The sequence below is a fragment of the Eptatretus burgeri genome, chromosome 18 (genome assembly GCF_056783735.1).
Source record: "Eptatretus burgeri isolate ZD-2024b chromosome 18, Ebu_testis_v1, whole genome shotgun sequence".
NCBI classification, from domain to species: domain Eukaryota; kingdom Metazoa; phylum Chordata; class Myxini; order Myxiniformes; family Myxinidae; genus Eptatretus; species Eptatretus burgeri.
The window spans coordinates 42,610,701-42,638,228 of NC_140978.1; the positions used below are offsets into that span (position 1 = coordinate 42,610,701).

The following is a 27,528-nucleotide window of genomic DNA, read 5'->3' on the forward strand; positions in this document are numbered from 1 at the left end:
ACATGCTCTGATGAGTTTTAACACCTTGCAGGGGTCGTGATGATAATGAACATTTACTAATGGAAAACTGTTTACTGGAGTTTGTGAAACTCCGTGTGAACTTTGTGCCTTTAACCCAAATTCATCCCAGGTTAGACTAGAGAGGGACACCTCCAAACAGTCTTCATGTTTATTGATTGAGGACAAGAAGGAGTGCTCAATTACGAGCTGTGCACTGTTGAATTTTCTTTCTACCATGTCGCTTTCTTTCTTTCTTTCTTTCTGATGACGTTGAACAGAAAACAAACTTTGCTGTCTGACGCTGTCATGCTTCTGCTCCACAGATCGAGGTGCTTTCGCAACGTTTGAGTGTGAAGGATGAAGAACTCAAACGGATCACCTCGAAAAATAAGGTCCTGTCAGACGATCTGATGAAGGCAACAAAGACGTTGTCAGAAGTGGAACGTCAGCAACAGGAGCAGCTCCAACGGAATGAGCAACTGCAAGAGAAGGTCATTGAGAGCTGCCAACAAGTAAGGAACCGTTATCAAACATGTGGGACCGCAGATACCAAGGGTGTGAACATCATGTTCACCTCCACAAGCTCTGATGAGTTTTCACACCTTGCAGGGGTCGTGATGATGAGACATTTACAAATGGAAAAATGTTTCTTGGAGTTTGTGAAGCTCTGTGTGAACTTTGTGCCTTTAACCAGAGTTAATCCCAGTTTAGACTTGAGAGGGACTCCTCCAAACAGTCTTCATGTTTATTGATTGAGGACAAGAAGGAGTGCTCAATTACGAGCTGTGCACTGTTGAATTTACTTTCAAACTTGCTGCTTTCTTTCTTTCTTTCTGGTTACGTAGAACAGAAAACAAACTTTGCTGTCTGACGCTGTCATGCTTCTGCTCCACAGATCGAGGTGTTTTCGCAACGTTTGAGTGTGAAGGATGAAGAACTCAAACAGATCACCTCGAAAAATAAGGTCCTGTCAGATGATCTGATGAAGGCAACAAAGAAGTTGTCAGAAGTGGAACGTCAGCAACAGGAGCAGCTACAACGGAATGAGCAACAGCAAGAGAAGGTCATTGAGAGCTGCCAACAAGTAAGGAACCGTTATCAAACATGTGGGACCGCAGATACCAAGGGTGTGAACATCATGTTCACCTCCACAAGCTCTGATGAGTTTGAACACCTTGCAGGGGTCGTGCTGCTCATGAGATATTTACAAATGGAAAACTGTTTATTGCAGTTTGTCAAACTCCGTGTGAACTTTTTGTGCCTTTTACCCAAATTAATCCCAGGTTAGACTTGAGAGGGACACCTCCAAACAGTCTTCACGTTTATTGGTTGAGGATTACAAGGAGTGCTCAATTACGAGCTGTGTGGCGTTGGATTTTCTTTCACACATGTCGCTTTCTTTCTTTCTTTCTTTCTTTCTTTCTTTCTTTCTTTCTGATTTATTAAATTATTTCTTTAAAAAAACTAAACTAAGTTAATTTTGCATTTTTACCTTATTATAAATTGCATTTTAATCAATCAGTTTTCGCACTGCCCCACAGATCGAGGTGATTTCGCAATATTTAATTGCGAAGGATGAAGAATTCAAACAGATTACCTCGAAAAATAAGGAACTTTCACAGGATCTGTCGAACCTGAGTCGTGGGTTTTCTGCATCGGAGCAGCAGCTGCAGAGGCAGGAGCAAATTAACATTGATTCCCACAAACAAGTAAGTAACCATGATCTCACAATGCGGGACTTGCTCGATATTGTCTGACCTTTGAAGACAAAATAACTGAAACGAAAGAGTTGAAGATAATGTTTTCCTTGATGCGTGCTGATGTGTTTTAATCACTTACAGGTCACACTGCTGATGGCTGATTTCCAAAGTCTAAACGAATGCTTGAATGCAGTGATGCTGAAACATAATTCCATCATTGAGGCAATGTACCACATCTGCGTTAAAGTTCAGAATTTGGAGCAACAACAACAGCAACAACAACAACAGCAACCCCAGCAGCAGCCATGTTCGCAGCTTCCTTTCAAGCAAGAGAAGCTTGAGAAGCCTCAGGCACAACAGACGTACCAAAATGACCTGCAGCGTCATCAACCTTGGAAAAACAAGGTACAGCAACACAATCTCAAGAACCCAACAGAAATACTCCCGTTCCCAGTCATTCATCAAAAGCTTGAAAACAACTCACATTATTGAACCTTCGAATCATTTTCCAATCTGGTTTAATTTAGAATACAATATTAATTTGTGATTCCCTGGAAAAATGGCACCTTTTAGCACAACTTGTAACATTGACTTACATCAGGAAGCAACATATCATAAACATTTACATCGAGGGAATTGGTGTCGACCCCCCACCCTGAACCCTAAACCCCCCCAATTACAACCAAAAGTTTTCAACTTCCTCTGTTCAGCGGTTCAGGAGTGCATAGAAATCAAACAGATAAATCAACAATCACATGAACATCCACTTCTCAAATTACAAGTTGTACGATTCCGATTATTATTATTATTTTGGAACTGGTGCGTTGCCTATTTCACAGTAACTGTCAATGTCATGTTTCTCTACTGCTGTTTTATTTGAAAGACTATTTATTATGTTCAACAGGAACCTCGTGTTATTCACCACGTGATTGAATGTGGGGAGGAACTCAAATCTTCCAGTAATGCCTGGAGGCCCACGAAGAAGAGAGGGATGACGGGTGATGAAGTGAGTTTGGTTTTCTATTTGAAAGGGTGGTCATTCGTGTCTATTTAATGTTAAAATATACTTTTCTTTCTGAACTCATTTATTGTTTTGACTCCTCACGGATGATGCCTTCCTTGTTTTACTCCCATTTCCTTCCCCAAGGATGTAATTCGGCAGTTTCGATCTCTCCTCAATAAATTGACACCGGAAAATTTTGACCGGATTGTGAGTCAGATGAAGTGCATCAATATCACCAAGGAAGGTCATCTGAAGGACATTGTTCAGCTTATCCAGAACAAGGCAATGTTGGAATCCAAATTTTCGAAGGTGTATGCAAACATGTGCTACCACCTTTCAAAGGTAAGAGAAGTCTTTCACGACCGCAACTCATCAGGGAAAGAACACGACTAACAGACATCCTTCTCTGAACCTCCTGAAAATATCTGCTCTCCTCCCCACTTCCCGTGATCCCCACCTCCCTTTTTCACAGACTGATACACACTGCCCCAGCAATCTCATTTCACCCCAAACTTGTTTACCCTCTCTCACCACTTCTTTCTCAGCCTCACGACGCTCCTCTCTTCTTTTTTTTTCACCTTTTTATTTTCTCAATTTATCTTGCCTCCCTCACCTTCCCTTTAAAAAGTATTCAATAAATCGATGCCCCTTTTCTTTAATACCATCTTCCATTCTTTTATTTTTTTACAGGTTCAGGGACATGAAACAAGCAAGCCGGGTAACGTCCTCGACTTTCGCACACTCCTCATTCAAGGCTGCAACAATGAGTTAATGATGGAGATGGATGGAAGCTCCAGCTTGGACGATGAAGCGTCCGAGAAAGCCCGACGCCGTGCTATTGGGAACGTCATCTTCATCGGGGAACTTTTCAATGCACAAGTTTTGCATGAATCTGTTATCTCCGATACAGTGAGGTGGTTGCTCAAAGATGGTAAGGAGCACTCCATCGAGTGCTTCTGTCGTCTTCTTGGTGTTGTTGGAGAGAACCTGGACTCCACACACCCCGCAATGGTAATGAAACTTCACTTTTGAATTTTCATAAACACGTTTACTCTTACGCTGCTGATTTTCATCATCTTTCTTGCACATCTTCATTTTACTGACTTCGCGCCCCTATGTATGCGTCTCGACAGATGAATGAGCATTTCACCTCTTTGGTTGAACTCTTGAAGGAGAAAAAAATGTCGTCACGCATCCGCTTCATGCTCCAGGATCTGATAGATCTTCGCAAGGTAAGTCATTCCTGTCTACCTCTGGTGTGCCAATTCACAATTGATACCTGCCTCAAAGCCCCTGCATCTCTAAGTGCATGTGCCCTCTTCCCTTCCTCAGCGGACATGGACTCCACGTCTGCAGGTTGAGCAACCAATGTGCCTTCAGGATGTTCGTGAGCAAGCTGAACAACAGCAACAATTAAGATAACACTACATCTGAAGGTACGACACATGAAAGAAGACGAAGATGATCTTAAGTTACCACCGACTGTTGTTTTATTTTTAAAGTCTCAGGAGATTATTATTCTATTCTCCAAAATGTATCCATTTGCAAAACGATGTGTTTGGACCAACAAACAATTGTCATATCATGGAAATTACAAATTTGTGAATAATATCATCATTATCAAGTAAAACAGCTGCTGCAAGAGAATGATGACAAGTATCATGAGCAGTTGGTGTCCCTTCTGGGATTTACTCACAATGCAGTATAATCTTTCCTTTGATTGATAATGTCAGTCATCTCACACAATACAGCTATCCTCACTCCTACATGCTGTACTGACTGACATGCTTATTGACCTGATTTGCAGGTTAAGTCGTTCTTTGTGGAGATACGAGTGAAGGCCTGTCACGACGAGGATGTGTGCCTTGAAAACGAGGTGCACACGGACAACATTTAAACACTGAACAGCGACTCGCTGTTTATGGAGGAAGAGCTGCATCATCAACAACTGCAGAAAAATGGTGATGCAACGGTTGAGTGCAAAAAACGAATAATTCGTTGTGATTGCATTGAAAAATAAGGTAATTTCAGAAGATCTGAAAAAATATTACGACCAACGTATAAGAAGTGGAACTTCAGCTCGAGGAACAACAGCATGAGGAAGACCTACAGAAGAATGTTGAGAGTGAAGGAAGAACTACAAAACGACATTGAGAGCTGCCAACAAGTAAGGAACGGTTTTCAAACATGTCATGTTCACCTCCACATGCTCTGAGGAATTGTAACACCTTCCAGGGGTTTTGCTGCTTATGAGACATTGACAAACGGAAGACTGCTTTGTAATTTGTGAAATTATAAGTTAATTTTGCACCTTCAATCAATTCAACTTTCTCATAGCCCTAAATGTTCCCAGCTTCTTGTGGGATCAGTCACAGAATGTTTTTATACCAGGTCTTTCACGAAGCACTTGGCTTGGCCTGGATTCCACTGAAGGTGGTTTGGGCAGGAATTTGTAATTAGTTCAGGGTGCCGATGATCACTCACCGAATGTTTGTCAGCCACAAAGGGATCGTAGGTATCCACCGAGCAGCTGGCACGAGTATGTGGGACACCCAGCTCAATGATCACATTGTAGGGAGTATGGTGTGGACATTAAGCCTGCCAATCCTCATTCCGACTCTTACCTGCCAATCCTCAATCCGACAGTTTAAAGTCGGGTCAGGAATCGAACCCCAAATCGACAGCTCAAAGGTAAATGTGCGACCTCTACACAGTACTATCAGGACAACCATTAACCATCCCAAACCAGGTTGTCCATTCAACATCCAGATCCTGTTGTTTCGATTCAAAATTGTCACACAAGTGCATTCAGAATTGTACAACTGCAAGCAAGATGTACGATTGTCTCCGAATTATGCGTACGTAATCTTAAAGTCTGTTCAACTGAAACTCTTTGTCCAAGTTCTGATTTAGTCTTCTGTCCACAAGATGTAAACCATCTGCTGGGTGCATTTGCATGGCGATGACACCATAATGGGTACCCTGGCAATGATATAAATAATAAATTCCACTTATGGTGACATTGTCCTTAAACAAAGGTGTATACGTTTCTTCAGTTAACTTACTGAGCAAATATAATGTGCATAATACTCCTGTATATATAATATTGTTCTACTGTCACCACATTGTCTTGTCACACCTTGTAAGATTTGTGACATTGCCTTTTATCACATAAGCTGGCAACAATGAAGTGATGTACAAGTCATATCATATTAATTTGTAGTCCTCGTTCACTTTATTACACATTGGACAGCATGCGACACGAGCCTTAAGTGTTCCAGTGGATCCGTTTGTGCTCCATGATTGTCATTCCAGAGAATAATTTTGTGCCTTGATCTGTGGGACATTTTCCGGAGCATTTGTGTGGTGTTACGATGAAAAGCAAGTCTCACTGCTTGTTTAAAGTCATCAGAGTAGTGGTGTTCGCTCAATTTGAAGAACAGGAAACGCATCACCATTGTGCACACAGAGGCAATGTCTCGATTTTTACAACGGGTGACAAGACATTGTGGCCACCCTGTGCAATGTCAATACTGCAGTGCAGTACTGAGTAGAGGTACACATATTCACCTCTCAGCTATCTAGCTTGGGTTTGAATCCCGACCCAGCTGTAAATTGTCATCCTCGTGTTTCACATCCAGGGTGATTCATCTAATTTGTTTTTTCCCGCCCTCAGATGGACGTGAAACGGACGTCACGTCAGCTGGCATCAGCTGGTGAGGTGGCCGTTAAAGATCCTACGGTGTCCATCGAGAAAGAGAAGGTGAACTATCGCCAGCACCATTAACAAATTTCAAATTCCTGCCATGTCCTACAAGAGGGCATTGCATCAGCGGCACAACCACCCCGAGCCAATGTTGCTGACCGTCGCCTTGTGCTGTATTTGAAAGAAGAAGAATAAGAATCTCTGTACTAACTGGTTAGGTAAGGGGAGTTTCTCAACTGTGCCCCACAATTCTACACCGCAGCCTTTCTCCTGTGATGGATGTATTGAACAAAATAGCGGGAAATTATTTGATCTGAGATTATTTATTTATCACTCATCTTCACACTCAATCGAGCCATGATTGCCTTCATTTCAATATCTAATGTCGTTCGTCAAATCAATTTTCATGCTCTTCATCATTATCATTTATTTATTCATTCTATGAATGATTTTAAAAGGATTCACACAGCACAACATTCAAAGTCAACGAGTCAATGCAGATTCTCTAAAACAAAACAAAACATTTACAACAGGGGGCACGATCGCAGTCCTCACTTCCATTTGTCACCTAAAGGTGACACACCACATCATACATCACCACATCCGTTTACAAACCCAAGAATCCTGACTACTTGCACCAGACATAACTTGTCGACGAGTGGGTTCACACGCTCGTAAAAAAACACAGCTTCAAAACGATTAATTAAAAAAAAAAATCCACAACCTGACTATAATTGTCATGCAACAATGGGAGGCAACTTGCAACATCCTGAGGGTATAGCTCTTCATAATGCAAGCTCGGATGGCAAGACGTCAAGCGAAACTCATTCTCCTTATGTCGCACAGAATAATAGATACACTAACAAAGGATAATCACTTCTTATAATGCTACAGGCCAATTAGTTAGCCCAAGCGGTTGATTGGCCTTTGATAGATGATAGGGTGTAGCACGTAACGATGGTTTGCTCGGCCAATTAACATCCTTTGACCTACCCCCGGCACGGTTCCCCATCGACTTCAGTCGTCTTGCCGGTACGGTAAAGTGACATGCACGCACGTCTCGTACTTGTGGGGTGCGCGACTGTTGGGGGGGATTTCTAAAACGAATCTGCATGATTTATTCCTTCCTCGGCCCACCCTCGCGAGATATTCCTTCCTTCCTTCCTTCCTTCCTTCATCCTGTCACCAATGAAAGCGTCGATCATCAGGTAGATGTGGTCATGTAACTATTACACATGAACATCACCATGATGGTTACCTGTGTTCTTGTAACTGTCATTTATCAGGAACGAGGTGAGAATGAAGAACCATCACTTGGTGAGTTTAAATGATCTTTTTGAAATACAGTCTTGATGTGGAACAGAACAGAAGAATGGTTTTCCTTTATCAGGTAAGTACATTTGGAAGTCCTGTACATGTCCCTTGGCTCCAAGTTTTTCTTTCAAGGTGTGTTGTGTATGTGTGGTGTGTCCATGTGTTGTGTGTATGTGTCTGAGTGTGGTGTGGTGTGCCCATGTTTGGTATGGTGTCTGGTTTGTCCGTGTGTGGTGTGTCTGTGGTGTGTTGTGTCCGGGTGTGGTGTGTCCGGTATGTGTGTGTATGGTGGTGGTGGTGGTGTGTCCATGTTTGGGGTGGTGTGGTGTGGTGTGTCCAGTATATCTGTGTGTGGTGTGGTGTATTTGGTATGTGTGGTGTGTCCGGTATATCTGTGTATGGTGGTGGTGGTGGTGGTGTGTCCATGTTTGTGGTGGTGTGGTGTGGTGTGTCCGGTATATCTGTGTGTGGTGTGGTGTGTTTTGTATGTGTGGTGTGTCCGGTATATCTGTGTATGGTGGTGGTGGTGGTGTGTCCATGTTTGGGGTGGTGTGGTGTGGTGTGTCCTGGTTATAAGTCCAACCCCTCCTCAGCGTGGTAACCAGGTGAACGGCAGTGTTTCATCACCTGCCGGCTAACGGGGCCATGGCATCATCACACTCTATGATTACAATGAACCCAGACACAAGGTGCCATCTTGTGCCATCTCAATGTTCCCTTCAGCACTCGCTTTCAGAGAACTTGCAGAAGTCCCAGGTGAAGATGAACTCTCCACAGAGAGCAAAGCAAGACAAGAGCTGAGTGAACTGTGTGGACCACAACACCTGAGGGGATGGATCACCCCTTGAACTCTGTCGCTTTGCTCCCTCTGTCGGGGTTGGAGTGACTGAATTAGGCGGAGAATGACAGGTATGAGTATGGTTGTACCATTGCTGTTTTTCCCTTGCACACTTTAGGAAAAAGCTCCTTCTGTCAGTTTATGATTGTCAGTTAGGGTTAGGGTCAGTCGGTTTATGATTATGTTCACACCTTCTGTCAAAAACGGCAGTTTATGATCGAGGAACAACCTCATTTCAATTCACTGCTATATTTTTGAACACGAATCGGTGAAGGAACCTGTAGTTTCGCAGTACTTTTCTTCCCCATCCCCAACACCTTACACTTGCTCAGGTTAAATTCCATCTGCCAATCTTTTACCCAATCCGTGCAAGTATCATTACTTTCCTGAATCTGATCGACACCCTCTCTGCTTTCCACCTTACCTCCAAGCTTTGTCATCTGCAAATTTGGAAAGCTTACTCCTCACCCCTTGATACAAATTGTTGATGTAAATGATGAATAGTAATAGTCTGAGTTGTGAGTATTGATCCCTGAGGTACCCCACTACCTACATCTTCCCAGTAAGACATCCTCCCACTCACAGCCACTCTTTGCTTCCGATCACTAATCCAGTTTGCAATCTAATTATCTACCTGACAAGCCCTTACTTTGGCTAACAACCTCTGATGTGCTATCTTATCAAATGTCTTCTGAAAGTCTAGTTATACTATGTCCACTGCCATTCCCTCATCCTCCCAATCAGACACTGCTTCCCATGCTTCCCATGGGTAAACCCATGCTGACTACCTTTAATTAGTTTGTATTTATTTAAATGATTCCTCACCTGGTCCTTAATTAATGTCTCCAACACCTTCCCCACAACTGAAGTCAAACTAACAGGTCTTTCATTTCCCAATTCTTCACTGGATCCTTCATTAAATAATGGTGTTACATTTGTTACCCTCCAATCCTCCGGTACCTGTCCTGACTCCAGTGAGGTATTGAAAATATCCGTTAACATCTCACTTACCTGCTCGGCCACCTCCCTCAATACTCTCAGGTGCATATTACCTGGACCTTTGGTAAAACTCTTATCTACTCTTTAATTTCCTTCCTGTTCCTTTACTTCCTCCACTCCAACATTGGATCTTCTGTAAAATCCCTTCCTCACCTCCTCTATAAATACTCTCAGCTATTGGCAATTCTCCTGACTGTTCTTGCGTAAAAGTTGAAGACAAATACCTGTTTTAATAAGCCTGCCATCTCGCTTTCATCACGAACCACTCTCCCGGTGCTATTCCTCAATGAGCCCACACTGGTCCTCACCTGTTCTTTTCCCCTGATATAATTAAATAATGCCTTGTTATGATGTTTAATATTCTTATCCTTGTCCTTCTCATTCTCTCTTTTGGCTTTCCAAGTTATTTTTCTTCACTTCCCTCTGTTTACTCCGATAGTGATTTAAATCTAACTCCAGTCCTGTCATTTAAACCTAATAAACATGTTCTGCTTCTCCTTTATGGTGTTCCTTATCTCACGACTCAAACTCCCTGACCTCTTTCTGTTTCTAGTTTTCCACCTCATTGGGATGTACTTGCTCTGCACTCTACACATTTGCTCCTTGAAGGTTTCCCATTTCTCTGGTGATGATTGTCCGATTGTTAGCTTCTCCCAATCTACATCACCCAACTCTCTCCTCAATACCCTCAAGGTTTGCCTTCCTGAAATCCAATAGCCTTACCCTTCTATCCTGAACTTTAACCCTTAACAGAATCTTTGCACATACAATGTTATGGTCACTTGCTCCGAAATGCTTGCCGACCTCCACCTCCTCCACCATATTGGGATCGTAACTTAACAGGAGGTCCAACACTGACTGCACTCCCCCTCGTGGGCTTATCTACAAACTGGGTTAAAAAGCAATCTTAGAATAAAACGAGGAAATTCTCATCTGCTCTGCCCTTTCCCTGTTCCTCCACCCAATGTATCCCTGGCAAGTTAAAATCCCCCATAATCAATACTCTTCCCTTACCACGTGCCCTTTTTAATTATTTAGTACTCCTCCTTCTTCCTCTTCCTTCACACCCGGAGCCCCATAAAAGCATCCTATCAGTATCTTACTGTTTTTTACAATCTCTAATCTCTACCCATTCAGAATCATCAACATTTATTCCTTCCTTCATGTATGTCACCCCTTTCTCTTAATGCAATGCTGTCCTTTACCCAGATTGCTACTCCTCCTCCTATTCTCTCCTTCCTATCACACCGACACACCTCGTGGCCTTCTAATCCTGTCCTCCAATTACTCTCCTCCTTAAACCATGTCTCATCTCACTTACTGCAACTAGATCTTACTCCTCGCCATCGACTTTCACATCAAGCTCTTCCATCTTATTATTTAAACTCCTGGCATTGGAATGGAATATGCTTAACTTTTCCCTTCCTGAAATTCTATTTTCCTGCCTGGCCTTACTCATCCCAATTACTTGATCCGTTCTTTCCTTTATAGATTCCCCACCCTCGACTGAACTCAAAAAAAGCCTGAATTCCTTCTTCAATTCCAACTGCAAACCTTGTTGCCCCCTTTCTATTTAACACACGGCCATCATTCTGGAAACACTCCCTTTGTCTCTGAAATGATTCCCACTGCTTCTTAAATGTAAAACCTTCCTCTTGACACCAATTGTTTTCACTCGCAATGGGTGCTCCGGGTCCCTTCTCCATGGCCACCCAGACCCAAACACAATTGTGGCAGGCCCACCATGGGCTCACGGCCTACCCTGGCTGACATGCCCCGCAGTGCCCGGGGTGCCTTCAACAATACTCACCTCTCATGAGCCACACTCCCAGCCCATCAATACTCGTTGCACACCTTGCAAAACAAACACTCTTTCACACACATGGAACAAACCACAGAACGAGCTGCATTGTTAATTTGACTAAATTTCCCTAACTAATCTCTAAATTAGCCCTAGGTTTCCTTGGGCAGGGCTCACTCCCTCCCAATCATTCTTTCACACCATTCACTCCTTTCCATATTCACTCCCTGGCTGCTGTCCCACATTCACCCCTTTCAAGCTTGTTCACATTTCCTTTCAGTCATTTGCACCATCTAACTAACTAGTTTCTTCTGACTCTCTCCTGCTCATCTCGTCATCCCTTACACTATGCATGCTCCTTTTAACACTTTGTCACTACGCTAGCTACGTCCCCACTACATGTCAATTGTCTCTAACCCTCTGTCCATAACACATTAAGCTAACCTCAACCACCTTCTAAGACTAATGCTCCTGTGCTCCCATGAAGACAACTATTTATTCTGCCCCCTTGAGGCAAAACTATTCTAACATTTTCTACCTCTAACCTCATGCATGCTGAATTAATGTTCCTGTGGCCCCTTGTGGTGCAGCCTTTCATACGTGCTCCCACATGGGTTCAAAAACTCTGTACTCTACTTTACACTTATGAGTTAACCCCCTATCCCCGCCCCCGCCTCCCCCCTACCCCACGTCTGCAGAAGTGCTCAGCCTTGCCTCCACCTCAAAGGCCAGAGCGATCCATAAGGGTGTCTCATCGCCCTTGTCTGGTCATAGTCGGTCAGTGTGAACGATCCGGGGGAAGGCCCGTGGCCACATTTCGATCTTAATCACCATGTCACAGATTTGCGCCAGGATGACCCGCGAGCCCTGCCAAAGCAAGGTGAGTTTTGGTTATTTGCCCTTCCTTCGCCGGGGATTGAAGAACCGAATCCTCATCCCCAGAGGTAATCGCTCGGCTCGAGTGGTCGCACCTGCGCTTAATCTTCACACTGGCTAGATGGAATTGGCGGTGCACAAAAGCATGGACCCATTCCATGGCTTTTTCCAGGTGATGTGCATAACCCTCCCTCGGCGGTCTATCAGGGTGATCTGGCATCAGACCGCAAAGGAGATCGACAGACGTCTGGAACTCACATCCGTACATGAGCAGCGCTGGGCTGCATGAGATGGCTCTGTGCTGACTGGTCCGGTGTGCCATCAAAAAAATATGGGAGATGGTCTTCCCAGTTATCCTGACCGGTAGTGGTAAACAAGCCCAATTTTTGGATCAAGGTCTCATTGAAACTTTCCACCGTCTCTTCAGATTGTGGCCTCAATGGTGTTGTCCTGGTGTTCTAAATTGACAAGAGACTGCACACTTTCTTTTTTTAGCAATTGGCTTTCAAAATTTTGTCCCTGGTCTATGTGCAGCTCTTCTGGAATCCAATGCTGGCATAGAAATCCTTCCACGAAAGTCTGTGCCACAACCCGGCATCTTGGTTTGGGAGTGTGTAAGACTCGATGACCACGAGCATGTAATCGTTACCTTGGCGGGTGCGGGGTGGTGGACCTCGGATGTCCATAGCCACCTGCTCAAGGGAGGACCCTCATCATCCATGCCCGTCCCTTTTAAGCAGCACAGGCATCACATGCTGAATGCCAGTCCTGTATATCGTGCCCTGTATTAACCTAATAGAACTGCCAGTGGACCCAAGATGTTGTCTTTGTCCTCCCCAAATGTCTGCCAGGGTGGGTATCATGCACCTGTTGTAAAATTTTGGTTTTGAATTTGTCTGGGACTATTACAAACCAGGAAGTTTTATCAGAGGGAATTTCCACCCACTTGTGAAACAAGATGTTGTCCTTCAATTCCAGAGTTTTCCATTGAGTTCAGTACACCTTTATTCACGCAATGAGGGAGTGACTTCCACCCCACTGGGTCTTTTACCTGCCCAGACACACTCGTACACCGGTCCCAGCATGGGATATTCCTGCTGGGCCGTGCTCCACGCCAAAGATCCGAATTCCTCATCCGTGATTTGTGGCAAAACTGGCCCAATCACCCGGGCTGCACGGACTAGGATCATATGGGTGCGGTCTGCAAATTTGTTCCTCTCCTCATGGCTCTCGCACAATTTACAGTTTTCCCACAGACAAGGGTATCAAGAGAGTGCGTTGGCATTCCCATGAGCCTTCCCTGCTCAAAGGGCCATATTAAAATTGTACGGCTGCAATTTCTCCAAGCACATTGCAATCTGGCCCCCAGGTCCCTTGAACCATTGGAGCCATTGCAAGGAGGAATGGTCTGTTCTCACCAAATTTTTCTGCCCGTACAAGTATGGGTCTAAAAGACTCGTAGCAGCCAGCATGGCCAATAACTCTGTGAGTAACGCAATAATTTTGCTCGGGCCTACGCATGTCCCGACTAATACGCAATCACTCTTTCCACGCCCCCTTGTGTCTGAGACGAGACTCCAACCAATCCTTCCTGCCTTGCATCCGTGTCCAGGGCAAAGGTCCCGTCGTTGGTGGGCTAAGCTAAAATGGGTGCGGATGTCAAACACCCCTTTTGTCAAGACGTCATCCAGGTACACCAGGCCTGACTGCCATGGCATGCCGACGAGTACATATTCTATCAATCTCTTAAAGGTGGCGGGGCATTACACAAACAAAATAGCATCACAGTGAACTGATACAGTCCCTTACCTGTGGAAAATGCGGTTTTCTCCTTCCCTGCCAAATCCATCTACACCTGCCAATCCCCACTCTTAAGATCCAAATTTGACAACCAATTTGAGCCTGCAACAGCATGGAAGGCATCATGTAGTCTTGGCAAGGGAGAGGAGTCCTTGTGCTTAATGTTGTTAAGCTGGCGATAGTCCACGCAGAAACGTATGGTCCCAGCCTTCTTTTTAACCAACACAACCGGTGACATCCCAGGAATTCCCGAGTACTCGATGACACCTGTTTCAAGCATCTTTTACACCTGCGCATCAGCTTCCTCCCTCTTGATCCAGGGGACCTGTCGGGCAAGCTGACGAATAGACCGAGCCTCACCGGTGTGGATCTGATGTTGCACCAGGCCTGTGCGTCTAATGTCCTCGGCAGACAAAGCGAAGATGTCTAAATGACGGTTAATTTATTTGTGTCAGGCCTTCCGCTGGGCCTCCAAGTCTGCGCAACTGTGATTCACCATCTCACAAATGGGATTATGCCAATTCCGACTAGTCTCTGGCGATGCCGTCCGACGTTGTTCCTGGGGATAATTTGAGGCGGTCCCTTTGAGTGGGTGCCTGGAATGGCCTTTCCCTAAGACAGGATGATCACCTGTCTGCTTTCATCTGAGATCCAGCACTTGGACCTCGGTATTGCAGGACTCTGAGATTCAGAGACCATATAGTGGTGAGATCATGGTGGGTGGCAACACCAACTACCTGCCTGGTAACTCTGATGGCGTCTGTATCCAAGGAGTTGCTGTTGCTGTGTCCTGTCGGCTGACTCCCATGATTTTTTTGTGTCTGCCCATTTACTATTTACTATTGGTCTGGTCGCTCTGATGGCTACCATGCCCAAGGAGTTGCTGTAGCTGTGTCCACTTTGCTGACTCCAATGATTGAGGTAACACCGGTCAACGAGCGTATTATGAGACTAAGGATTCGTCACTCCTTGTGTGTCGTTTCCCTGGTCTCTGTCTATACTCCGACTGAGGCGAGTGACCTCACCGTGAAGGATGCATTCGATGCCATGCTCGAGTCTGTGGTTGATCAGTGCCCAAGACGAGATACTCTTCTAGTCTTGGGGGATTTCAATGCATCAACTGCAACTGAGAGGGATGGTTATGAGACATGTGTTGGTCCCCATGGGTTTGGAACTGTGAACCAGAATCGCACCAAGTTCCTTGACTTTGCAAGAAGTCATGGATTTAGGGTGGCGAGTTCATGGTTTCAGTGCCCACAAGCTCATCGCTGGACTTGGAATTCCAACACTGGCGGTGTGGCAAAAGAGATTGACCATGTCCTCGTTGATGGTTGTTGGAGGATGATCCAGAACTGCAGGGTCTACCGGAGTGCTGTTCCTCAATACCGACCACCAGTTTGTTGTGGCAACTCTGAAGTTTCAGCTTAAATCCAGGAGAATGGTACCATCCCAGCCTTGGCTGGATGTTGGCAAGCTCAAGGATGAGAGGGTATCTGAGGAGTTTGCGAACAGGCTGAGTGGTGATATGGGGGGTCTGAGTGCTTTGGGGGATCCTGAAGAGTTGCGGAGTGCCTTCAAGACCACCGTCCTTGATGTTGCTGGGAGATGTCTTGGAACTCACCGGAAGGTGAAGAAAACTTTTGTCTCTCAAGGCACACTGGATACCATTGACCAGAGTCGCAGGGTCAGGCTGATTGGCAGAGCTGAGCTGTTCAGGGAGCTGAGGCGTAAAACTGTACGTGCACTTTGGGTGGACAAGGAGGCCTATGTGTGAGGAATCTGTGAGGGGGAAGAGCATCACCTGTGGACAGGTGATCCTCCTCCCGCTTACAGGGGAATTCACGCATTGCGTTCGTCCAAGCCCGTCCCTCGGTGTACTGCAGTTAGAGCGGAGGGTGGTGGGCTCTTGACAGAGGAGTGCGAAGGGAAGGCCCACTGGGCCGGTTACTTTGAACGGCTGTACTAGTCTGACCCACCAGCTATTGATTTGGATTTCACAGGTGTTACTATCCCAATTGCTGACCCTCCAATGAACTGTGATACACCTTTGTTTGTGGAAACACAGGCTGTGGTGAATCGGTTGAAATGGGGTAAAGCTCCTGGGATCTGTGACATCCACGCTAAATTTCTCAAAGCTGGTGGAAATGCTGCACTCGTGTCGCGATCTGCAGTTCTGTGCTTTGCCTGGAACACAGGCATCATCCCAACTGACTGGAAAAGGGGCTTTGTTGTCCTCTCTGGAAAGGGAAGGGTGATTGCCATGACTGCAACAACTTCTGAGGGATGTTGCCGCTCTCAGTGCCGGGCAAGGTCTTTGCTCGAATAATTATTGATAGGGTTCGCCACCATCTGCTTGAGCACCAGCGTCCAGAGCAGTCAAGCTTTACACCAAAGAGGTCAACGATTGACCGTATCATTGCTTTTTGGGTCCTCATCGAACGCAGACGGGAGTTTCGGCAGGGGCTGCTTGCAACCGATGTTACTCTCTGCAAAGTGTTTGATTCAGTGAATCGGCATGCCCTCTGGAGGATTCCTGGTCTTTGTGGGGTGCCACCAAAGCTGATCCATCTGATGTCTGAACTACACTTTCGTGCTGAGAGTGCTGTGAGATTTGGTGATGCCATCTCTGAGTTATTTCCAGTTGTTGGAGTTCAACATGGGTGTGTCCTGGCCCCCACACTTTTCAGCACTTGTATGCACTGGATTCTGGGGAGGATGTGGCAGAGATCAAGCTGTGGTGCATCGTTTGGAATGTCAAGATCTGACCTTGATTTCGCAGATGATGCAGTCTTCCTTGCGGAGATTCTAGATATCCTTTTGGGGGCCCTCGAGGTGCTGAATGAGGAGTTGGAGCCGCTGGGATTACAGGTTTCCTGGGTCAAAACTAAGATCCAGGCTTTCAATGACATCTTGGATGCTGCTATCTTGCTTGTACCTGTTTAGGTGAGGATGTTGAGGTCACAGAGATATTCACTCACCTGAACAGTGATATTCACATCTCTCCTGGCTGTAAGTCAGAGGTCAATCGACATCTGGGTTGGGCCTGGGGAGTCATAGATCCAATGGATCGTGGGGTGTGGTGCTGTCAGTACCTGTGCGGGAGGACGATAGTCTGAGTCTTCAGGTCCTTAGTGCTTCCAGTTTTGCTCTATGGATGTGAGACTTGGACTCTGACCAGGGATCTGAGACGGAGGCATAATTCTTTGGTACCAGGTCTCTTGCGAGAATCCTTGGCTCTCGCTGGTCGGACTTTGTGTCCAACAAGCGGTTGCTGAGACTCAAATGAGATTTGTTGCCTGCATAGTCTGTGAGCGTCAGCTGCGATTGTATGGACATGTGGCTCGTTTTCCTGACGGTAGCAGATTCTCTGCGAGGAAGCCTTGTCAGTGGAAGAGGCCAATGGGCTGACCACGTGCTTTGTGGTTGCAGCAGTTTGATCAGCATCTCAGGGAGATGGGGATATGCCAGGCGCCTGGGGGATGGCTAGATGGAGGCCCCTGGAGTAAGTGGACACATCGACACGCTGCTCCAGTGCATGCTCCCATAGCTGACCTGACCTCTGACCCCACGGTGGGTGGGGGGGGTGGTATGTTTTTATTTTATTTTAGATGCTTACCAAGTCACCATGAACCTTTCATCATTCATGGCCATCGTGTCGAAAAAGTTCCTTAACAAATATTTGGGTCCAATGATTGATTACAAATTGAAATGGAGCAAGACCTCCCAGGTGTTGGCCGGTAAGGCACACCAAAGATTGGACTTTTTAACCCTTTTAACCCTTGCTGCCATTTTACCAGCAACTATTCAAACCTCCATTTGCCTGAGTGGCTATTTTGCCAGCCACCATTGAAACCTCCATGTACACGAGCGGCCGGTTTACCAGCCGCCATTGAAACCTCCATGTACACGAGCGGCCGGTTTACCAGCCACCATTGAAACCTCCATGTACACGAGCGGCCGGTTTACCAGCCACCATTGAAACCTCCATGTACACGAGTGGCCGGTTTACCAGCCGCCATTGAAACCTCCATGTACACGAGTGGCCGGTTTACCAGCCACCATTGAAACCTCCATGTACACGAGTGGCCGGTTTACCAGCCACCATTGAAACCTCCATGTACACGAGTGGCCGGTTTACCAGCCACCATTGAAACCTCCATGTACACGAGTGGCCGGTTTACCAGCCACCATTGAAACCTCCATGTACACGAGCGGCCGGTTTACCAGCCACCATTGAAACCTCCATGTACACGAGCGGCCGGTTTACCAGCCACCATTGAAACCTCCATGTACACGAGCGGCCGGTTTACCAGCCACCATTGAAACCTCCATGGACACGAACGGCCGGTTTACCAGCTACCATTGAAACCTCTATATACCCGAGCGGCCGGTTTACCAGCTACCATTGAAACCTCTATATACCCGAGCGGCCGGTTTACCAGCCACCATTGAAACCTCCATATACCCGAGTGGCCGGTTTACCAGCCACCATTGAAACCTCCACATACCTGAGCGGCCGGTTTACCAGCCACCATTGAAACCTCCATGTACCCGAGCGGCCGGTTTACCAGCCACCATTGAAACCTCCATGGACACGAGCGGCCGGTTTACCAGCTACCATTGAAACCTCTATATACCCGAGCGGCCGGTTTACCAGCTACCATTGAAACCTCCATGGACACGAGCGGCCGGTTTACCAGCTACCATTGAAACCTCCATGGACACGAGCGGCCGGTTTACCAGCTACCATTGAAACCTCCATGTACCCGAGCGGCCGGTTTACCAGCCACCATTGAAACCTCCATGTACACGAGCGGCCGGTTTACCAGCCACCATTGAAACCTCCATGGACACGAGCGGCCGGTTTACCAGCTACCATTGAAACCTCCATGTACCCGAGCGGCCGGTTTATCAGCCACCATTGAAACCTCCACATACCTGAGCGGGCAGATTTTTCTCCAGGGAGCCGAAAGTCCAAGGGGCTCGGGGTTCAAAGGGGGAAACTAAAAGAGTTTTACGTTGATCATCACATTTTCATTCTTTTTTTTATTTTATTAGTTTTTGGTTCAAAGTATTCTTTCTTTAAATTTAAAATGTGCATATTTGGTAATTCGTCGAAAGAAAGTGTGAAGAAACTGAAAGACCCATGAAGAATACCAGCGCGTGATAGGAACGGATCTTCCGTCAATTTGTACCTTGTACGAGTCGCGCGCTGTGCTGATGGTCCACAAAATAACACAAGACCCATCACACCCACTTCACCATTGTTACCTCTGCCACCGAACGTGAAGCAGGTTATGTTTTCACTGCTTTCTGTCTTTGTTATTTGCAAAATCGAAGATTTTTCAAGTACTCGTGTATTGGTCAATCGATTTTGTTATTCTGTCTGTCTGTTTGTCGCCTACAGGTCACAATTTCAAACCGATCATCATGAAACTTAACTGAGTTGTGGAGGTCGTCTCAACTGTGAAGCCTATTGATTTTGAGGTCAAAGGTCATCTTGAGGTCAAATTCCTAAAATCGTCATTTTTCATTCGATTGACTTGAAACTTGAACAAGATTTGCAAATTGCATCACTGGATTGGGGGGGGGACTATTTTTGAGGTTAAAAGGTCAAAGGTCAACTCAAGGTCTAACTTATAAAATCATCAATTTCAATCTAAAAAATCAATTTTCATCCAATTGACCTGAGCTTTGATTATTATGATTGTGAATTTTAATCTGAATGAAATGGACAATTTGATGTATCCATGGCAACCTTTGGAGATGGGGGTGGATTCTGCGAGTATCGTGCTCTGCACGACATCTTTTTCTTGTTACTTGCAAAATCAAAATTTTTTCAAGTATATTCGTTAGTCGATAGTCTGTCTGTTTGTCTGTCTGTCTGTCTGTTTGTCTGTTTATCGCCTTCAGGTCACAATTTTAAACTGATCTCCATGAAACTTCACCACATGATCAAGTTTGTCATAAGGAAGTTTGAGGTCAAAAGGTCAACATAGGCCTTCTTGTTTGGCCTCTGCACAACATCTTTGTTTGTTTGTTTCCTTGTCTGTCTGTCTGTGTGCAGGATATCTCAAAAAGTTGTTGACGGATTTGGATGAAATTTTGTGGACAGGTTGGGTGTGTGAGAAGGACCATATGATCAGATTTTGGTGAAGATCCGGATCCGGATCCGGCTACGAGAATTTTAAAGTGATTCTTCACCATTGAGAGTTCGGACTAAACCGATATAGAACAGGATATCTCAAAATGTTGTAAACGGATTTGGATGAAATTTTTTGGCCCGGTTGGGTGTGTAGCGAGGACGAATTGATTCGATTTTTGGTGAAGATCCGAATCCGAATCCGGATGCAAGAATTTTTAAAGTGTTTCTTCACCATTGAACGATTAGGCCAAAAATGATACATAACATGATATTTCAAAAATGTATTGGGCCCGATATGTTCTCCTGGATCAGGCATCGCGTGGCCGAGGTATGCGCTCTACCGAGTGCCCTTATTGTTTTTGTTTAAATCATTTTGGTATTCACCTTTTGGGCCCACTTACCTCGCGTCGCTTTAGACTATCTTTTGTCCCAAATTAAATTCACGTGCTTCATGCGAGTGTGAAAAGGGTAGGATGCGCCCCCACCCCACCCCGTTTTTTAAATTTGAATTTCATTGAATGGTCAGTGGAAGGAAAATTTCTATGTTTTTATGTGGACAACAATAAAGAATATCCAACATATTTCATTCTGTTCTCAAAAAGGTTCGTTAATTAAGGAGTCATGCCCCTTTTTTATCCCTTTAAAAACCTTGGATTTTCTATGGCTTTTTGCCTTGCTGGAATGATGAGGCTGTTCTCTTTGGACACACTATTGACAGGCGGTTATCGATTTGATGTTGTGTTTATGTTTAATCTTGCCTCTGTCTTGCAGGATTGTGCAGAGATAGCACACTTACCTTTGAGCTGTGGAAGTTGGGTTATAGATTCCTGGACTGACTGCAAAATGTCGGGATGGTGCTTTGCAGCGATGGTGTTGCATCACAAAGTATGTCGTCCCTTGGACAAATGTCGAGTTGCGAACCCATTTGCTAACATTAGTTCGTGGACGTGAAAGAACCAGTGGGGATGTGTTTTGACGAGGAGTAGGGGGGGTTATCACAAGCACTGTGGGCATCTGTGGCTGAATTTCGAAAACTCGACCTGCCTTACGTACATCAGCGGCAAAGTAGTTCTCACCAGAAATGATGCTACCTGCCACAACGTCATGCATACCAAGTGAAGAATCTCCTTTCGGATAAAGCAGTTGCCAGACTTGATCGTGTTATGGTTCGAGCCTCTCCTGTGACTCAGGGAGGTCAGCAGTTTGAACCCCGACCAATTTGTACCAAATAAATTTTAACTAGAGTAATTCGACTGCCACAGTCGACGGGTATGCCTCCGCTCTCCCGCACAAACACTTGAGTATTGACATATTTGACCCTTGACCTTTATCATATCTAGCCCAAAATCTAATCAGTTAATTGCCCCGTCTAACTTTATCTTTGTACCAAGTTTGATGAAATTCTGTCCAATATTTCTTGAGTTAGGGTGTAAACAGTAAAATTTCAGTTTGACCTTGACCTTTATCACATCTGGCCCAAAATCTAATCACTTAATTGCCCTGTCTTACTTTACCTTTTTACCAAGTTTGATGAAATTCTACAATTTGCTTCTTGAGTTATCGCGTAAACGAAAATCCGGACAGACGGCCAGCAACCCGGAAACAAAGGAATGTTGCTTCCTTCCTTGAGACTCAGCATTTAGAGGATAGAGCACAGGAAATGTTTTGGCTTGATGGGCTTAATTGTTTCCTGTGTTGACGTTCCTTGAAAGGGAACTCATGATTATTATTGTTATTTCTAGAATTTCAGACCCACCGCTTGCTCCTTTTATCATATCGATTATTGTTGTTAGATCCTCGTGGAGGATCTCTGTCTTACGTTGTTGTTCTTCATATTCTTCTTGTGAACTTTTTTGTTTCACAGCCTACAGTTTTCATCGAAACTTCCTGAAACTTGGAATGTATATGTAAAAATTCCCTGCGCAGACACGAACCATCTCCAATTTTGAAAATTGCTCCTAGAAAAAAAAGTTATGACGTCAAAATATCTCCGCTAATGGAAATCGCCTAAAAAATTATCTCCTAAACGAGGCAAGCTTTTTGAATTCTGTTTGCAGGAATCGAACAGGGCATTAGCACAGATTAATTACCGCACATATGATACATCATTATGACGTCATATCAATTTTTATGACGTCATTCCCATTTTTTGACATTTTTTGTTTCACAACCCAGAGTTTCCATCGGATCTTCGTGAAACTTGCCACGTATATGCAGAAAGCCCACGCGCAGGCAGTAACCATCTCCGATTTTGGAAATTCTTCCAAGAAAACAAGTTGACGTCATAATATCGCCGCTAATGGAAATCGCCTATAACATTATCTCCAAAACTAGGCAAGTTGTTTCAATTTTGTTTGCGGGAATCAAGCCGGGCATTAATACAGATAATTTATCACAAACCTGATACATCACAATGACGTCATATTCGTTTTTATGACGTCATCATTAAGAGGATGAGGATCTTAGCTCATTTGAGCTTGTTATATTTATTATTAAAAGGAAAACCTTATTACGGTTAAAGAGAAAACTTTATGCCGCTTGCGTTGGAAGCATGATGTTGTAAGGCAGTGAAACATGGGTGATCAAAAGGGAGGATGAACCGAGGTGTGAACGAAATGAAATGAGAATGGTGTGATGTGACACCGAAGGATATAGGAAATCAAATGTGGGATTAAGAGATCGGTTGGGAAGTTAGGTAGAGAAAGCATTCGTGAGGTGGTTTGTAGGAGGCAGGTTGAGATGGTTCGGACATGTGGAAAGGATTGTGGGTGGGTAGTTGTGTGAGGAGGTGTATAAATATGAACGTGAATGGAAGGAGAGCAAGAGGCCGTCCGAGGAAAACGTGGCATGTGTTGCTGGTGGTGGTGGTCATATGGCAGCTAAGCTGCCGGGGTAGCTATCGTTTATTGAAGCGCGACTGTGTCGCTGATGCAGTGCCCCTCTACCAGGACACACTGGAATTGGTACTCATTTCGCTGACCTCGGAAGGATGACAGGCGGATCAACCCCCCTGGTGTATTAATTCGGCGGCCGACGGGCTTGAACTCAGGACCCACTCAGGACCCTCGGATCCCAAGCCGCCACCCGAACCACTGAGCCAACACCAGGCTGGTTGTGTTGCTGAGAGTGAAAGGCCTAACAAGAGGGCTGGCAAGGGGTCGTGTAGCCTGGAAATCAGCCATTAGGGTGAACCACGGCCTACACATGCAAGCATGGAAACGGGGGGATGATGATGATGATGATGATGATGATGATGATGACGATGATGATGATGATGATGACGATGATGATGATGATGATGATGATGATGATGATGACGATGACGACGGAAGGAGTACACAGATTGTGGCAGGAATGGTAGGTGCTGTAGCTGAGGATGCATCGGTGATTGTCACGGGTGTTCCAAGAAGCAGCGGACAACTTTGGTTGTTTATATATTTGGAACCACAAATGATGACTATTCTTCCTTCCCTGCACTTCCACGTTCGTCACGTGGGACAACATACTCAAAAACATGTGGTCTGGCCTGCATGACGAGAGACTTGGCCTGGAAGACCTCGTTGAGGATTGGAGCGATCCCTCCGAGGGCCGCCTGTTGGAGGCACCGTCTGTGTTGAAGACACTGAGACAGAGGAGATCCTCACTGGGACACGTTGATCGGAGGGGGAGCATAAGCGTTTCCTCCTCCTGAGTGTTATCTGAGCCGACCTGAAGCAACGTGTGGCTTCAAGGTGTTGAAGAAATTGCTCTGATTCATTCGTTGGTGAAGTTTGAGAACTCTTCCAGAGAGAGAGAGAGGGAACAGTGGTGGTGAAGTGTCATCCTTGTGGCCTGTGGCTGGGGCGAGGCTGCTGGAAGTCAACTCAAACAGGCCTGAATTCTTCTTTCCCCCCGACCTTTCTCCCTTACCAATTATTTTCTTTATATCTTGGCAAATATTCTGTTCTTATTTTGCTTCCTCCCACCTTGGGATTGGCTATGGATACCAGCTGGGCCATGGAATTATCTTGTCCGTTTTGTCTTGGCACCTGTCTGTCCTCTAATTTCAAAATTATTACCACTGCATATATTTTATTATATTTTTATTCATTACTTTGAGGTATACCCTGTGTTTCTTTGTTATGCATAAAACATTTGCCTTTGTTCCTCATGTTTTGAATTTTGCATTGCATTATTGGATTTGCATATTCTACTGTGTGTTGAAGAGTGGTGTGTGTGAATTGGCATCAGCATCATCATTGCTCGGTCACACAACGGTTAATGGCTGCAGGTACCCTCGTCAGTGACAGACCATGATTGGCATTGATTGTACAAATAAAGGATAGACCTCATCTGTTTGATGTTGGCCGATTCATTCTCATGTTTACATTCCCTTCACTGGGAATTATTGAGTTCTCATCATGAACAAGGAAGTGACAAATTGACAAACAAGGACACAAGAAGGATGCAAGTGGTTCAGTCAAGTCCATGGAAGGTTTAAGTACCTGGAGTTCTTGAGACTGATGTTCATTTGAAAAATCCTGAATCAGCCATCTGTAAGAGCCTGGTGTGGCGTCTTGCATTTCTGGAGAGTTTATGTGATGGAATGATGGGGGAATCGCTGCCAAACATGGCATCCTCCTCCCCGGCAACTGTCACGATGACTTCTTCCTCTGCACACACAACAACAACAACAACAACAGGGTCAAAAACACTCAATAGCATCGTCATCATAATCTGTATCATTATCGTATGTCCCACCACAATCTGGAATGATTCTCTCTCTGTCTGTCTCTCTGCCCCCTCCCCCTTTCCCTCTCTCTTCCTCCCCTCTCTCCCTCCACCTCTCCCTCTCCACCTCTCCCTCCCCTCTCTCCCTCCACCTCTCCCTCTCCTCCTCTCCCTCCCCTTCTCTCTCCCTCTCCCTCCTTTCCATCTCCCTATCTCTCCCTCCCCTCTACCTCTCCCCCTTCCCTCTCTTTCCATCTCCCTCTCTCTCCCTCCCCTCTCTCCCTCCCTTTCTCCCTCTCCCTCACCCCCTTTGTTGTCCCCATCAGCGAAGCGACAGGTTATCTTTACTTGTATTCATTTAAGAATCAGGATTTGAAAGCAACAACTGCAAGGCGCAGGTGAAGTGACCCAATGAAGTGACCCAAACTGGATGACCCAATGAATAACATTTGATTCCGTGTTACTGGACACACCCTCCACCCCTCACCCCAATTGATTCCGTGTTACTGGACACACCCTCCACCCCTCACCCCAATTGATTCCGTGTTACTGGACACACCCTCCACCCCTCACCCCAATTGATTCCGTGTTACTGGACACACCCTCCACCCCTCACCCCAATTGATTCCGTGTTACTGGACACACCCTCCACTCCTCACCCCAATTGATTCCGTGTTACTGGACACACCCTCCACTCCTCACCCCAATTGATTCCGTGTTACTGGACACACCCTCCACCCCTCACCCCAATTGATTCCGTGCCCAGTTTATTCTTGAAAACGTGTTCATTGTGAAACTTGAATTGATGTTCACGGGATACTTTTGCTTCGTTTAGGCGTGACCCCACCCCGACCTTGACCCCACCCCGACCCTGACACCACCCCGACCCTGACCCCACGCTGACCTTGACCCCACCCCGACCCTGACCCCACCCCGACCTTGACCCCACCACGACCCTGACCCCACCCCAACCCTGACCCCATCCCGACCCCACCCCGACCTTCACCTCATCCCGACCCCATCTTGACCCCCCATCCAGACCCCGACCCTGACCCCCATTCCCTCCGGTATCCAGGACAGGAATAAAGCATTAAGTAAAGGAAGGTGTGACAGGTGAAATGGCGGCTTTGTGGGTGTCAATGATTCCTGGATCGCTGCACCTGTTCGGTGTTAACGGGATTCCGAGGATCGATCGAAGGTTTTCCGAACGTGGAACGTGCATTTCATCCCCTGGTCGTGATAAACCCCAATGGACCTTGGGTTCCCATCCCTGAGATCCACCTTCTCCGGTCACGGTTCGGAAAACCCCCAAAGGGTGACGAGACCTTCCCACTGCTGCACCAACAGTCCCGGAGAGGGCTGATCAACAGGTAGAGTTTAACGGTTTGAAGAACACCTGCCATCTTGAACGGTCATTGGTTTGTTCGATTAGTGATGGAAGGTAAATACAGCAATTAGTAATAATTCATAAACTAATGATCTGTTAAAAAGGTACAACTCGTGTAATTATGTACGTACTTTACACCAATCACTGTGAACTCAACCACGTGACACGCCTGCCAATGACGTCACACAGGCGAACTCAACCGTGAGAAACACAAAGGGGGACGAAACACGTGCAGGTGTTTCCAACGAGGTCCGCGTTTAGGGAGTGGTCTCTGTGACTCTGAGTTCATTGTTCATTGTTCGGAGTCTTCCATTGTGATTGGACGTGTTATTGCTCACGGAGTCTTCGTTCGATTTGATCTCTTCAAGGTGTTTAACGTGAGTTCGGTGCTGATGTTGTATCCATGGTGATTTATCAAAGTTCACACCAACTGTACGTGAGTTCTCTTCGTTCATTTGTTTCCTTGTCTCTTCCTGCACACACAACTCCGTTGTTTTCCCATCGTTATCCCTCGGCGATGTTCACGGAAGCCGTTTTTAATTGGTTACCATGTTCCTGGCATGACGAGCCGTTCCCCATGGAATGTTCGTGTGTTGGTCACGTGACTCGGTCCTCTTCCTTGGTGACATTCCAAATGACGTGTCAAAGTGTCTGTTCGTCCACGTGTGGTTTATAACCGGCCAAGCCGGTGTTATGGATAAATATCAAAGATAAAACTGCAGAGGGAGACCCAGGTTGTGATGCTGGTCGATCATTTCAGGAGGTGACCTCGAAGTTTTGATGTTGACCTCGGTTGCTAAGCAACACATGAAAATCCGCCATTTTTGTTCGTTGGCAAAATGGAATTAATTGTAAAAGCTTGTTGACATTTTGGCGTGAGGGCAAAATTAAAATCGCAGTCGATGTGAATATTGTTCATAGGATGTTTTAACAATATCGTATGCGTGCGGACAGTTTCCCCGTAAATAGAGATTTTTTGAGCGTTTTTCTCAAAAGTTTCTCCCTAGCAACGCCCTAGCAACGGTAAACAAATCGACCGTTTTTTTCAATTCTCAGTCGGTTCTCTGCCAGGAAATAGTCTGAACTAACAGACACTTACTCGATTACTTTGTACGTGACTCGATACAGAGTGAGTATCAGGCTCTGTGATTCTTTTTCATTTATCCATTTCTGCATTTGCCGTCAGATGTCTCCAACTTCTGTGGTTTGTTCCCTCCAAACTTTTGATGGTGTTGGTGGTCACAAGGGC

The 27,528-nt window shown here is 45.6% G+C and overlaps 1 protein-coding gene across 1 annotated transcript; it reads left to right on the forward strand.

Annotated features, from left to right (window-relative positions):
• Nucleotides 1–1,914: 1,914 nt before the first annotated feature.
• On the forward strand, nt 1,915–5,058 carry LOC147008988 (eukaryotic translation initiation factor 4 gamma 3-like). Its single transcript, XM_085864252.1, has 7 exons — nt 1,915–2,105; nt 2,605–2,706; nt 2,848–3,045; nt 3,394–3,714; nt 3,837–3,935; nt 4,036–4,139; nt 4,511–5,058. Exons 1-6 carry the CDS (start codon nt 1,926–1,928, stop codon nt 4,123–4,125), a joined length of 990 nt encoding a protein of 329 aa, XP_085720378.1. The 5' UTR covers nt 1,915–1,925; the 3' UTR covers nt 4,126–4,139; nt 4,511–5,058.
• The last annotated feature ends 22,470 nt before the right edge of the window (nt 5,059–27,528 follow it).

What these genes read in the sequence shown, in the direction of transcription:
- LOC147008988 (XM_085864252.1), top strand. Translation starts at nt 1,926, where the DNA reads ATGTACCACATCTGCGTTAAAGTTCAGAATTTGGAGCAACAACAACAG. An exon ending in TGTGCTACCACCTTTCAAAG is followed by an intron (nt 3,046 to 3,393) that starts GTAAGAGAAGTC and finishes ATTTTTTTACAG; the next exon opens with GTTCAGGGACATGAAACAAG. An exon ending in ATCTGATAGATCTTCGCAAG is followed by an intron (nt 3,936 to 4,035) that starts GTAAGTCATTCC and finishes TCCCTTCCTCAG; the next exon opens with CGGACATGGACTCCACGTCT.